Source organism: Pezoporus flaviventris, unplaced genomic scaffold (genome assembly GCF_033815535.1).
Source record: "Pezoporus flaviventris isolate CSIRO_AGI_PZ_B2104156 unplaced genomic scaffold, CSIRO_AGI_Pfla_v1 ptg000054l, whole genome shotgun sequence".
Lineage (NCBI taxonomy): Eukaryota > Metazoa > Chordata > Aves > Psittaciformes > Psittacidae > Pezoporus > Pezoporus flaviventris.
Genome location: NW_026892602.1, coordinates 4673155 through 4687967, shown reverse-complemented (window position 1 = coordinate 4687967; position 14813 = coordinate 4673155). Strand labels below are relative to the sequence as shown.

The 14813-nt window shown below is 37.7% G+C and overlaps 1 protein-coding gene across 2 annotated transcripts in view; it reads right to left on the bottom strand.

Moving 5' to 3' along the window:
• Positions 1-7867: 7867 nt before the first annotated feature.
• The window catches only part of TOX3 (TOX high mobility group box family member 3), a 77337-nt gene continuing 70391 nt past the window's right edge, over positions 7868-14813 (bottom strand). The window contains exons 4-6 of one of the 2 annotated variants that reach the window (XM_061469051.1): positions 13216-13443; positions 11926-12006; positions 7868-10037 (exon numbers count right to left, since the gene is read on the bottom strand). In XM_061469051.1, the coding sequence (XP_061325035.1) occupies positions 9303-10037; positions 11926-12006; positions 13216-13443 (1044 nt within the window). In that variant the 3' untranslated portion in view covers positions 7868-9302. The remainder of the gene's footprint in view (positions 10038-11925; positions 12007-13215; positions 13444-14813) is intronic. The other variant, XM_061469050.1, reaches the window with a different exon arrangement.

The window sequence follows — 14813 nt, the reverse complement described above, 5'->3', positions numbered from 1 at the left end:
CTCATAAAAGCTTACACAGTCTGTAATTTTGAAAGATTATTTTTCCTTTTTCAATTTTTGTTACTCTCAAATAACCTGAAAGCTATTTTATTTCTCTGAATGGTTTCTTGACTTACTCAGCTTTTATTGGCCTGTGTTCTCTGCTGAGAGAGTACCATGTGAAATGCTTCTGGTTTGCTGAACCAGATGATGCTGATACAGAGTGCTCTTGTGCATTTCCTCTGCTCCCAGATGCTGGCTGGAAACTTGTGTGATTAAACCATGCTTCCCCCTATGAATGCCTATTTGGAGTCTCTGCTTGTCCTAGTTTTGGCTGAGATAGAGTTTGGGTGGGATAGAGCCATATTCAGCTCTGCATAGGGCAGCAATTACTCCTTGTTAGGGTTTTTTAAGGGTGCAAATTTTCCAGAACCATAGTGTATGTATTCTATACCAAGAGATGTAGATGACAAAATATCTAGTCATGTCCTTTACCTAAGATTATTTTGGTTTCATGCCTTTCCCAGCAAAGAGGAGGGCTCATGCAGGCACCATACTTCCATCTGCCATCACCCAAAATTACCCCACGAGAGCTATGGCCCTTCCATGGACAGGCTCCCATAAGAGCTGCGTAACTCTCCAAAGAGGTGACCTTCTTCTGATACTCGGGTTCATGGTACCTCAGTCCATCTGTTTGCTTGGTCCTCTTGTGCTCCTGCCTCCCCTGGAATGCCATGAAGAACTGTGAGTTACTAGTGATAAAAAATATAAGGCCAGCACTCTTGCTGGGACAGAAAGGGCTTGAAATCCACCTTTACTACATTTGTGTTAGCCAAAAATCATGTCCAGTTCGGAATACTACAAGTATTTTGCATTTTTTACAGATAAGGCACCTCATACTGTTAACAGCTTTTACCAGGTGTAATTGCACTGTAGTTCTATAAAATAAAATGTAATATAACACTTATGCTTTCCAATTATACAATAGTAATTGTGAATAATTATATAAAATCTCAGGCTTTTTTACGGTTATTTCCAACACTGAGTTTGTGTACACTATAATAAACACCATCTGTACAGAATGTAAGACACAACTTCTGCTTGAGCATAGATATATAAAATTGTAGCATCAACTTTCCAGTGAGCATCCAGTTAAACAGCTATTGTCTCTGTCTTCCTTTAAACCTCATTAATTCAGCAACTTAGCCATTTGGATTCAAAGTCTCGCTTCATTGCAGCCATGCTTACATACCTCCAGTATTTGATTATTGCAAGAACATTTATGCATATGCCCTAAATCCCTGACTCCTCCTCCATCCACAACCACCACATCCAACCCCTCTGTGTGCAGGGTTGATTATGCACCAGTGGCTGACACAGAGCAGTGGTTTCTAAATTCTTGCTGTGAAAAGCTTTTGAGGTGTTTCACTAGAAGGCTGCTAGTTGTGAATACCAAAGCAGGGGCTTTCCCCTTTGCAGAGGCCCCTTAAGTAAAAAGTACAAACAATGAAAAAGAAAAGCAATAAAAAAGAGAGAATCCTTCTTAGGGTCAAGCACTAAACCCTCTTTTGACAGCTACACAACCAGCACTTGCTCTCCTCAAGAGAATTTGACCTCCAGTAAGGAGCTGAACAAAGTATGTATTTTATCTACAGTGGACAAATATGTTGCTCTAAAGCAACAAACAAACTTCAGATAAAATATACAGACAGCAATAGGAAAAAAAAAAAGAATCAAACCACAAGCTCGCAGAAAAGAAACCCCACTATAATTCATGCAAATTTTAAGAAAAGAACAAAGTATTTCTGATTTCATTGACTTTGTGTTGTATGACAGAAGGTTAATCAATCTAAAGTGTTATATTTCTCCTCTGTTACTAACCAAAGTCAAATAACATTATCATTTTGCTTAATGCATTTAAATGAGGAATATTTTCCCAGATGCTCTGCACAGGCACTTTGCAGATTTCAGTGGAAGTTGTTTACATGCACTGAGCCTGGAAACACTTTGCTATGATAGCAACACATACCAAAGAGTTTTCATTTTCTCAATTCAGGAAGAAAATTGCTGTTCCTCCCCCTCCTTCGAATTAGCTCTCTTTCTGCAAGAATTATTCCTGCATTATTTGAAAAAAATTACAAGCATGCTCATAATGGCTGCATTTTTGTGTCCATCTTCAGTTAAGCCCTGCCTCAAAACCCCCTGAAATTGCTGCAATTATTTCTACTGGCTTCACAATCTTTATTTAGTTCTGCAACTGATTGTGACCTGGCCAAGAATATGCAGTGGTCCATTGCTGCCTGAAAATTACATTATATATTGTGCTGACTTTTAACACTGAAGTGATGTGAAATAAGATGCGAACAGAGCCCGCACAGAGGGACCTACACCTGCTGCCCACTCCCTGAGCCATGCTGTGGGCACCGGGCCTGGTGCACATTCCCAATGGGCATCTGCCTCCTGTGCAGCTGAACTGGCAGAGGTGCACAGTCAGGTATCAATCCATTGTTGCTGAGCTGCAGCTTTGAAAACTGAAAGAAATCAGAACAAACTTAGCCTTGGGTTTAAAGCCATGTGCAGCTTCAGCTGACTTCAACAGAAGTGAAAGTGAGAATATTATGTTTTTATTATTATTTTTGTTCAAAGATGCTTTATTTGTCCAAGCTTGCCAGCAAGTTCTGGCCATCTTCTGAAATGAAGTATAAGGATTTAATTTGCATTGGGATAAAAAAAGGAAAAAAAAAAAAAAAGGAAAGTGGAAGAAAACAAGAAAGGCTGTACAGAAACACAAGTATCTCTAAACTGACACTTGGATTTACGTGTATTCCACCAAGAGCTCAAGATCTGCTGTAATATGCTATCTGCTGTAAATGACCAAAACACAGATTTATCTGCCACAGTATTTTAAGGGAGAGAGTCTGTTTATTCAAGGATGATAATTATCCACAGTATGCTGAGCAGTAACCAAACCCCATGCTGCAAAGCATCTAAAATATTACCCCCCAAAATCCCCTAATGCACACCTTATATTTACATACATTTTAGAGATTTTCCACATAAAATTAAGCACATGCATCTGGACATCTTTTTATTTAAACAAATACCTATTATGTATGTGGACTATCTATTCATTGCCTTGCAATCTAGGAATAGTAGGAACAAGAAGGGAGTCTGCAAGAGGAGAAGCTATTCACAAGGAGCTTTCCACAGGTGATGAGCAGGTAGAAGCAGGGTGCAAGACCTGGCATGGGGCAAGTAAGCCCTGGCTGCTGTTGTGTTTAGCCAGGTAGAGAGAAATGTGGATAGGGACGATAAGAAAAATGAGAAGCTGAGAGGAATGGGGAATATGATCCGGATGACTCCACAGTGCAGAGCACACAGAGAGGCTGCTATATGAGGTTGGAACACATACTCACTGCAACATTGCTCAATACTATCAGTTTACACCTACATATACACACGTACATCCATGCAGCAGTGAGAAACCCCTGACCAACAGATGATAGAGCAGAATTTTTGAAAGTGAGCTCTGATTTTCAGACACTGAATATTCAGCACTTCCAAAATTAGGAAGAGGAAAGAAATTAAGCAATGGTACAGCTACTTATTATTTTTTTAAATATCCATGCTGTATGGTCAATTCTCATGAATAACAAACTCCAAAAACAATTACAAAATTAAGCACCTACAACCACCAGCATAACATATGGGATTTATTATTTATATGTTATGCTAATACAATGGATATGATTGTTATCAGAGCACTATAGGATATAGCATTAAAAACATAACAGCCTGCAGTAATTATATCCTTCATGTTGCACAAATATCTCCATAGGCAGAATGGTGCTTTGTTTGCCTGCATTTACTTCTCTGTGGTCAAGGCATCTGCTCAGCCAAGAGCTGTGACTGCTGATTCAGGTACAGTTTTTCAGAGCTATGCACAACCCATCTGAGTAACTGAGTACACAAATCACCAGTCAAATATGTAAATTCTTTACACATTTATGATGATCAACAGTCACCGAACCAGCACAAAGCTTAGACACCTCTACATGAAAAACAGACCTGCGACTTGTTTAGAACAGAATCTAACAAAAGAGAATGCAGAAAATATAAGGTAGTCTATGTTGCTTTTAGGTTCTAATTATTCTTATTATCACCACTTAGAACTGTTTGGAAAAGAAATACAACATTTTACAATTAGACCCCTGATCTACGAAAGCACTTGAGCAACTGTGTAACAGAGCATGTGAGTAGTCACTTTAATGAAATTACTACTTATATACATGAATTATCCACTCATTTTAAGTGATTTGCTGGATCGAAGTCTTTCTGTTTCAATTAGAGTAGCAGAGTTAAGGTAATGTAGCAACACCAGTTTGGAGAAAATAGCAGACCAAAGGTGTCTGTATTAATAAATATATTCTCAGAAGGGAAAAAAAATAAATTATATATGTAGAAAATGCCCATGTAACTACACAGCATCAACCTAGAAGATTAAAATGAATTTTGTTTGTTTTGTATATGGGCTGAAGATGTTAATGCTTCAAGAACTTGGACAAAAGCCTCACTATTTAAAATACCACTTCTGCTTTTTAACTAAGGTAAACATTATAATCTCCAATGTAGCCTACTCAAGCACCAGAACAGTTCATTCAAAGCAATGCATTCTCTTCTGAAATATTTTAGTATTATAATTGAAAATTGTCTCCCTCAGATGCACCTGAGAAGCATCAACTTCTTGGTGACTTTAAGAACCAAATCCTTTAACACAAACGTAGCTTTTCCCACAGGCAGTTGAAAATATTTAGCATTTTTTCAGTTGAATGCAATTTTCATAATAAAGTAACTCAGTCAGATACCTGACACCACAGACAAAGACACCAAGTGAGCAGCTCCTGCCAACCTAGGCAGAGCATGATAGCAACCCCCAGTTACATACATAAGTAGGCTTTAACATCCAATTGCTGTAACAATTCAAGTAATGTATGTGACTGTTATACATTATATTCACTATTTGTAACACATGCTTTTTATTCCTCAACATGCAGGTATTACGTATTGCACTGTCTCTCAATCAACCTTAACGGAGGATACAACAGATCTTAACTACCTGTAATACTAAATTCTACCCCTATGACCAGTTTGAGGACATCAAAGCTGCCCTTTGCTACTCTAAACACAATTTGTATGCCTAATTTTAATTTTAGGGGCTATTAATCAGAATTTGTTTGATATAATATCCCTTCTGCTACAGATTCCTCCATGTAAAAACACCCCCCTTTCTGAATGGCACCAGTCCTTCACTACTGATCGCTACTGATGCTGCCTCCCAAACTTTAGTTAACTCTTCAGTTAAATTTCATTGGTAAACCTCTCAAAAAAAGTATAGGAATGAGGTACATTTAGTTCTGCACCCAAATACTCAGTCCAGTCTATCAAATCCAAAATGTTCCTATTTAACTGCATCTCTGGCAGTTTCAAGGGTATTATTTTAAAACTACAGCGTATTTTGCTAAACCAAGCCCTACAATGGTCCTGTTTTACTTCCATCCACTTAGCCTGTTAATGCAGGCTAATACTGCATGTTCTTGTGGCAGCAAAACCTAACGTGTACTGGGAAGCTACAGTGATAGATTACATGTACATGCTGTGTCATATCCAATTAACTCAAATTGACTGTGTACTGCATTATGCTGTTAGTGCATGGAAGATCAATAAATATGGAGAAAATCCAAGGAGGCTCTCTCTGTTCCCATCCAATTCTAGTAGGTCTGAGACAGATCATGCTCCTATGATGTGTATGCTGCTGCTGAAGAGGGCAGGTGGTGCATAGACACCATTCAAACTTGGCCTATTCAATCTAAACTCCTCTAACTCGCCATTCATGCATAGCAAAACACCATCTGGTCCTATTTTGCCTCCAGCAATCACAGCTGACCAAAAACGATAATAACAGCTGTTGCAAAACAAAAGCCAAACAAAGGGGGGAGGGAAAGGTTAGAATGAAGTCCACTGCTGCAAAATACTCCATGAAGTGAGAAATGGAAAAGGAACCATTCAAATAGTCAATCCCCATTGAAAAGAGTCAGTGCAAAACTTCTGGTTAAACTTGAGATTTTTAACCCATCTGTCCTGCAAATTACAATGGTCAGGTGATAACATAAAATTAAGAGTATGTTGCACAGAGGTATTTAAAGGCTTTGTTCTGCAAGTTAGAAACTAATGACCCTGTGTCAGCTAAAAATTAAACCTCCTTATGTTCTTTCATCATGTGTCAACCTGGGTTAATGTGAAAGTAGAATGTGGTTAACCAGGGTGATGAAGCATCTGAAACCTTGGGAAAAGAAGGGAGCAGTTAAATGCTTGTAAATGATATGAAGGAAAACATTATTTAAACCATGCATAACACTGAAATCATGTGGATACTTCATTTTTCCTGCATAAATTGCATATTAAACTATTTAAATTAACAGTTTTATTTATGACATGATAGCAAAGTTACTCACTTAGACTTGGGGAATATGAACACCAACTTGCACAGTTTGAAACACAAGATGTTCTGCAATATGCTATTGTGGGTAATGTAAAATATAATTTTGTAGTAAGCAGGGAGATGCTCCAGTTTTTCAAGATTCAAATTTTGATATTTAAAATGTATGGTCCTGCTTGATGATTAATTTTGGTTTGTTTTTTTTTCTGCAGTAATTAAAACTATTTTTTTCCTGGAATTGAACACAGTAGTTCAGCAGCTCTTAATCAAATGTGATAAAACCCAGGATTTATGAAACCATTTAATGAGTGTAATAACACCTGCTTCTCACTGCAAATAGTTGAAAACAGGCACTTCAGCTGTAATTAACTCTTATCATTAGTGACCTTTTTCCAACGATACTTCTTAGGTCTTCAAAACGACAATTATAGAACTAATACACAATTACTGTCACATACAGTTTAGCAACTATTTCTGAAGACGTTTGTCTAAAGGTTTCAAAACAACTATAAAATGGTTCCCTTTGTTATGTAACATTGGTTAAAACTGACACACACAAAAATCTCTACCAATCAGCCATATATGATGCAGGCAGACTTCCTCGTACCTAGAATAAATATCCTCTCTCCCAGACATTAGTAGATATCATACTAAGGCTATAAGGAGCAGGGGTAGCTGTCAACACACACCTATTATGAAAAGCTTCAATTTATACATTATTTTTTTCTGCTCCAAGAAATCTATAAATTTATAATTAGACTCTTTTGCTGTTCAATATTTATACATAATAAACTGAGTATCTGAGGATGATGAAATATTGAAAGCTGAGTTTGTTATTAATAAACTCACACAGTGTAGTACCTTTTCCCTCAGGTCTGGCTGCAACTTTCTGGGGATCTGTATTCCATTATTTTTTTGCTGTAGTCCGAGCACAGTAGTCATAGACATCTCCTCAAACAGGATTAGGATTCTGCTCAGGTTTGACACTTGCTGTTTTTAATTTTCATTTTATCATAAGCAGTTTAAGATTGTTGCCAGTAGTAATTTGCAATTTTTATCAAGACCTCTTCATTATAGCTTCTGACAGGACAGATGCTGTAATTAATCATGCCAGACAACTGGGGATAGTGGTCAGACTGCATTTGCTGCACAGTTACTGCAGCCAAGGAAGGGAAAGAAGAAAATAAAGAATGTATCCTATTTTTCCAGAGTGAAACAGCACTAATAACCTGACACCACATAGGGTGTGAATGTTTCCAAACCCTTCATATGCAATACCCACCCTCTCCATCTCTCCTCTACCATGTCCTACTTTTATGATAAAAGGATCAGCGAAACTCTGAGTTGGGGGCTTATAGAGGGGAAGCCCATGGCAGGAGTTGTGCTTACATCTGAAATGGAAAGATACAAAGAAAGCCACAATTTGTGCTTGTCTCCAAACACCACTGCTGAGAGACAGGTTCTCTATGGTGCTCCTGCAGATAAATGCAACACAGGGTACCATGAATGCTTTGTAACTCTACCACCTGCCTTCTCTGAGAGACATACACAACTCTTCAGCAGGTACAAGAGCTGATCACACTCTTGGATCCCATCAGTACCTGCTTACGCAGTATGTGCATAAAAAAAATCCAAAACATGAACTAAATTTTCCTAGGAAGTGTTTGCATAAGGCAACGTTTCCAAGTTTTCCATCAAAGACTCATGGCTCATTGGTTTTACTGAAATGTCTTTATTCTATAGCAAGATAAAAGCATTTATTTTAGATAAGCAAAATACAAACAACTTAATTGCTGCTATCATAACTCATAAAAAAGTATAAAACAGCATAAAAACACAATAAGCAATGTAGCAATTAATAATTCATGTTACCAGTGTTTACATTAAAGCCTCATTTATGAAAACTTTACAACACATGATATGAAAACTTACAACTTTTAAAGAAAATATTTACATTGATCATTCGGTGGAGTTTCATTTAAATATTCCACTGCTTTTACAGCGTATTAAAAACTCTTGCTTTCATCTCAGCTTTCTGTAATAACAGTTTTATTTAAGTGCATTCCCCTTTTAAAAATACAGTGTATTCCATCTGAAACTTATCACTTCAACACAGAATATAATATTCACATTTGTTCTGTAACTGGAATTAACGTAAGAGTGTTAATGTCAATATATATTTTCTTACAGACTATGATAGATTTATTTGTAGAAATGAAGTGAAAGGTTGTTTCGAACATTTAAGTTCAGCTACTTGCATTCTGAAGACATGTAGGAGAGAAAAAACTTAAGAGCTTTGGCAAAAATCTGTGATTTACTCTTTTTTTTTCCATGACAAAAATGCCATCAACTAATTCATGTTACACAAGTATGATTGTATGAAAACCAATCATTTTACAGGTAGTTACAACTGTGCTTTAAGGGCTTCATGAGTTCATACTGCCTTGAAGTGCACTACTCACTTTTAGAGAAAGAAAGATTGTATCTTAAAACTCTGCAAGGCCATTTTGCAGTCATAAGGTTCAGGTATTTATTAGGCCATTTGATTCACATATTGCAGGTAAAGCTTAAATAAATTAAAAAGGCATCACACGAAAAAGAGCACAGCTGCTTTTTTTTTTTAACAAAATGATTTATAGTCAGCTAAAAGATGATACACAGCTACATTGTAGTTCTTTATTGCCTATCTAATAGACACTTCAGAGCATCATTTGATCTGTTATGCATCCCTGCATAACTACCATCAACAATTTACAGTTTTTAGCTAAATATGGTTTATTCTTATCCCCTTCACCACTAAAAAGCCATGTTACAGGATCATTTCTTTTCAGAAAATACTGACCTGTGATAACACTTGAGTCTGTGTCTGAGATTGTATTTGCGACTGGTGCTGCTGAGGTGCTGGCTGAGGGCTCCCAATGGCAGGGATGGGAGAAGTGATCTGAGAAGCTACTGGAGAGTGCTGCTGAGGAGAAGGCTGTGACTGATGTTGCATATGCTGCATTTGCTGCTGCTGCATTTGCTGAAGCTGCATGTGCTGCAGTTGCTGTTGCATTTGCTGTTGATTAATATGCTGAAGATGCTGATGCTGTTGCAAATGCTGTTGCATGTGATGCTGAAAATGCTGCTGTTGCATTTGCTGTTGTATTTGCTGATGCATTTGATGCTGATGTAGCTGCTGCTGTTGCATCTGCTGCATCTGTTGCTGCTGGAGCTGCTGTATCTGCTGCTGCTGGCTTTGCATTGATGGACTGACTTGAGATGGAGACGGCATTGCCACCATATTTGTTCCCATAGAGCTTATCAACGGGGCAGCAATGTTTGTTGGCATGTTTGGTGCAATTGTAACAGAAGCTACAATCTGATTCATCGGCAGTCTCATGGTTAAAGGTTTTGGAGCAATTGCTCTTGGAAGGGGCTGTTGAAGAGTTTGCGGAGAGGATGACACTGTTGCATGTTGAGAAAGAGAAGTATTCAGAATAAGGGAGGAAGACAGATTTGTGGATGCCAGTGTTTGCTGAACAGAACGAATTGTCTGGGCCTCAGCAGATTCAGCAGCGGCCTGTGTTTGGAAAATAAATTAATTTTATTTTTAACAAAAGAGACATTGCTACTGTTTACAAGAAATAAAGACACAGGTACCCAGGGAGACTTTTTCTTCTTTTGTTTTCTATCAGAAAAGATCACTGATTCACTGAACCATTGTATAACCTCTTCATCTGTCTCTGTATGATACATCCAGTTCTTTCTTGGACAAAAAACTAATTCATGCACTTGTTCAACACCAGAAAGTCACAGATGTCACATACCTTTTGTGGCTGAAAGAGCTAAAAAAGGCCAAACACTTTCTATATGTTTTCAAAAACCCCTGGTTCTTTGGAAGACAAATCTCAGCAGAAGCATATGTCCCCACACCAGTTACAGCATAAGAGTTTATAAACAACAAACCTTCTCACGCAACCTTTAAAATTTGCTTGTAGATTTTCACATCTAAGTAATCAAGACCAAGGTATCTACAAGAAACAAAAGCCTAAGGGAACACTATCAAGACATCCAACTGAATACCCTGGAAGGGATTCAGCTGCATCAGAGAGTGCCCTGCTTAGGGAATGCTGCCTTTTTTTCCAGTGTCCTGGAGGTTTCTGATAAGACATATATGAGGGAAAGGTCCAAAAAGGTCTATTGCAATAAATTGCATCCCTACTCTCAGCAACTACCTTGGATGAAAAAGCTACAGCAATTATGTCTTAAGTTGGAGGAGGCGAGATGAAAACCGGCCTTGACTTAGAGTGCAATTTCCACTTAGACTTCCCACAAGTTACTTGGCAGCCCAGGTCCCACGGATATTGGGAGAAAATTATTTCTGATGTTTTTGAAAAAGGAACTTAAGACTGAAGAACTAAATTCCCTCAAAGGTATTTAGAATTCTAGCTGCCGTTGAAGTTAGCATTGTGATACTAAACACTTTGAGAATATTATCTAAGTCCTAGAGACAACAGAAAAACACAGCTTTTCAACACAAGGAGAAGAAATTTTCCAGCTTTCAGGAACACATGTATAATGTCTGCTGTTGTATTTTTAATCAATAATTAAAACACACAGCAACTTTCTGTGTGATTTACTAATGCTCTGCAGTTGTATGTTCAAATAAACATCATCAGGAGTTAGATAGCATCACTTCCTTCTCTTGCTTTCTTGAGATCAAAGATATTTTTGTAACTGATCTTTATGAAATATTGGTAGAGAAATAACTACCTTGATTAACTTTTAATCATGTTTTAGATGTCCATAAGCATATTTCCGTTTATGGTATTCAGATGCAACAGATCTACAACCAGAGTAGTGCTGCTGCTTAGAAAGGTAAGTTCTCAAATAAGACAGCAGAGCTTTGTTTTCTTCACAAGTTTTATTTTACTTCAGCATCCACTAAAATACTCCATATAGCTTTGTGCCAGCTAGTCTATTTGTAGGTACTCTCCAAATTCAGAGCCACCACACATTTCTTCCCCTCACCTGCAAGAATCACTTAAGCTTTGCCATGTAGTAACTGCTCTCCAGCTCCACACAAAGCAAGTCCATCTTTTGAGGAGCACTTGAGGAAAAAACAAAACTCTGCAAATAGCTTGCAAATGTTAATGTCAGAAGGTCACTGTATTTTTCATGACTGAATTTTACTTTTGCAGTGAAGTGCATTATTTTGCCACCATAAAGGATGATGTACATTTGCAAAGTTATTGTTTGGTAATCATTACTGTGCCATTGGAGAGATGACTTTTCTTTGCAGACACTAAGAAGGGTTCAAGCAGCAGCACAACATCTGGTAGAGCTGTATTAATGCAATCCTAGGATTCTACTTCTATTTTGCATAACACCACACCCCCCACCACCAATATTTAAACACCACTGCCAAAAGCTAACTTCCATTGCATGGAAGGCATTATTAGGCTTACCTTAGAAACAAGGCTTGCTCTATAGGCTGCAAGTGCCTTTAGATACTCTTTTTTGGCAGCTTCAGTTTTTCTTTTATACACCTGTTAAAAGAGATCACAATTTCACCAACTTCAATTATTGAGGTGGTTTTGCCAGAATGAAAAGAAACAAAAAACAGAGGCCAAAATCCAGAAAATACTCTACTGTTACATGTGCTTTTTCTTCCCTGGCTACAGACTTTCAGGTCTACTGCTGGACCAGAACTTATATTGTGAATAAAAAAGGTGGCTAGAACAGCCAACTGCTTGACAAGACTACCTATGCACACTTTACTTCCCCAGGAAATACTATCTTAATGACCCTAAGTAAATACAATATTAGAACATGGTGTATTTCAGCTCCTAAGAAGTATCTGCAGTAGTATAAAATAGCAGAAGATGTCTATGTAATATTTTTTTAAACAAACATTCAAAATACATATTAAAAAAAAACATCTTTAGAAAAGTTGTTTCATAAAGCTTGGACGTTTCTCTTTCCCCAAAGCCAGTATGAGGGAATAAAGTCTGCCTTTAAATCATGTTCACCATCATCTGTTAGATTACACTGAAGGTTTCCAAATGTATTTGATAAACAAGACCACTCACATCTTGCTGGAAGGCGTCCTATGTAAAATCTACTTTTTCATCACAGCTTCCATTACCTGTTGCTGCAAGGAGTATCAACAAGCAAATAGCCTCAAAGGATTTCCCCCCCTCCACTTCCATCCATGTGGAGGAGTTACTTGTGTGTTGAAAGAAGAACAACCCTCAAGGAAGAATAAATCTCATCATTCTGTACCAAGTTTGAGTTGGAGGTAACATTTTACACACGACATTGTAATGAGGCAGATGATTGCCTTCAAAGGCTGGAAATCAATACGCTTTGTAACAAATTCATAAGGCAGACAAAGGGAAATACTAAATGTGCTGTACCTTCCCCTTTTCTAACTTACGATTAATAGGAAACAAGAGCTTTGAAATAGGAATCGTCAAAAGACAGTCTGAACAGGTTTCTAGGACAGTATCACCTGAGATTTTTTACAAACTGCCCTTTAAAATTTGAAGACAAACACAGCCATTTAATACTACCTACTGCCTCTTATAACAAAATGCTTTTAGGTACCAGGTCTTCAGCAAGTTCAAAAATCAGTATAGCTCTAAAAAGGAAGAGGTCTACATCAGCAAGTAGCATGTTCTACTCAGAATAAAGGTAAGAAGATATTTTTTTACAAGGATTACTATTTTACTTCTTGCCCTGCATCAATTTTTTACCTGTTTCTGTTCTTCTCCTAAACTGTCCCACATAGAAGCCACTATTTTTGAGACCTCTCCAAATGTAGCATTCGGGTTCTGCCCTTTAATTGCAGCTTGTGTATCCCTGAAAAAAAGGGCATATGCCGACACTGGCTTTTGTGGCTCATTGGGATCTTTCTTTTTCTTCTTCTTAGGAGTCTTGGGCTTCTTGCCAGAATCTGGGGCAGCTCTTTTTTCTCCAGTAGCCTAAAAAATAGTAACAGCGAGAACAGTCAATATATACATGAAATAAGTCAGGTTAATTATGAAAAATTACTGACAGTCTGGTCTAATAATATATGGGTAAAACTACTATGTAGGCAACATTTTGGAGAGTCCCGTTGCACAAGACTTTCTCCTCCCAAAGAGTTCTTAATTTCATCAGATCTACTGGAACTAAATGTATGAGTAGTTACTACTCCTTGTAAGCATAGCTGAGAGAGTCAAATCTTCCAAGCTTGACCTGAAAAAATACACCCTAATGCTAATTTGTATTAAAAAATAACTGAAGGAAAAAAAAAAACAAACTACAGTATATTTTGAATTGGCAGCCTATGTTTTTCTATTAAGATGTAATTTCAGCAGCAGAGACTTAGAAGAGCTTGGAGGCATTTCCTGATTCCCACACTTAGATTATCAAGTAAGACATGGGTCAGAGGTTAAAAAGCCCACTCTTCAGGCAAAAAGCAGTAGCAACTCTGCTGCTTCTATCCACCTGCAGCAAACACCCACTGTGTCCAGCACACACCTCCAATGCCCCAGTGCAGGGTCAGGTGCCCGTGCAGTACCATTGGAGGCTCAGGTCACTGCCAGGCACTGGTACTGCTCCTACATCTCCCTCTTGCCCCTGGGATGGGGAACCCCCACAGCAGCACACCAGCATACAGGTAATTCTGGTCCCTGCATGCACCTCCTGCCCTGTACCATCTTTCATTGAACTATGCACAGATTATTGCAACAAGGGAATAATGTGGCTCTAAATATACCTCCGTGATATACATTTTACCTTGATATTTTGAGGATCCTGTGTAATGATCTTTCCATATGCACAATTTCCATTAACTTGATGAGAAAACCTGTCATGGAACAGTCTAAACTATGCCCTTTAAATATACCGATATGATAACGTTTGTGCTTTATTTTGTTGATAAAATTTTCCTTTTATAACAGATTTATTTAAAGCAGTGTAAAATGACTAAACTTTCAGTTAAAAGAAAGCTTATTTTATTTCTGTCTAAATGCATCTATGTTTTATACGACTCTAAAGAATACCAAAATGACAAAACTGTCCAAAGTTTCACCAGATCTATAAAATCTGAAATAAATTATGAAAGTATTAAACCATATACATATATATGTATATATATATATATATAAATACAGTTGGGGTATTTGCAATACACAATGGAGCTGTGGAAACAGTGCTCTGGATGCTAAAACTTTACATGGGATTAGAAGGCAACACAAGAAGTTCATGAAAGAAAATTTCTCTGCAAGTTATTAACTACAAAGACATCACTTCTGGCTCAGCAAGTACCTGACCACAAAACATGCTCTGGAGAAGTACCATTCTTGAA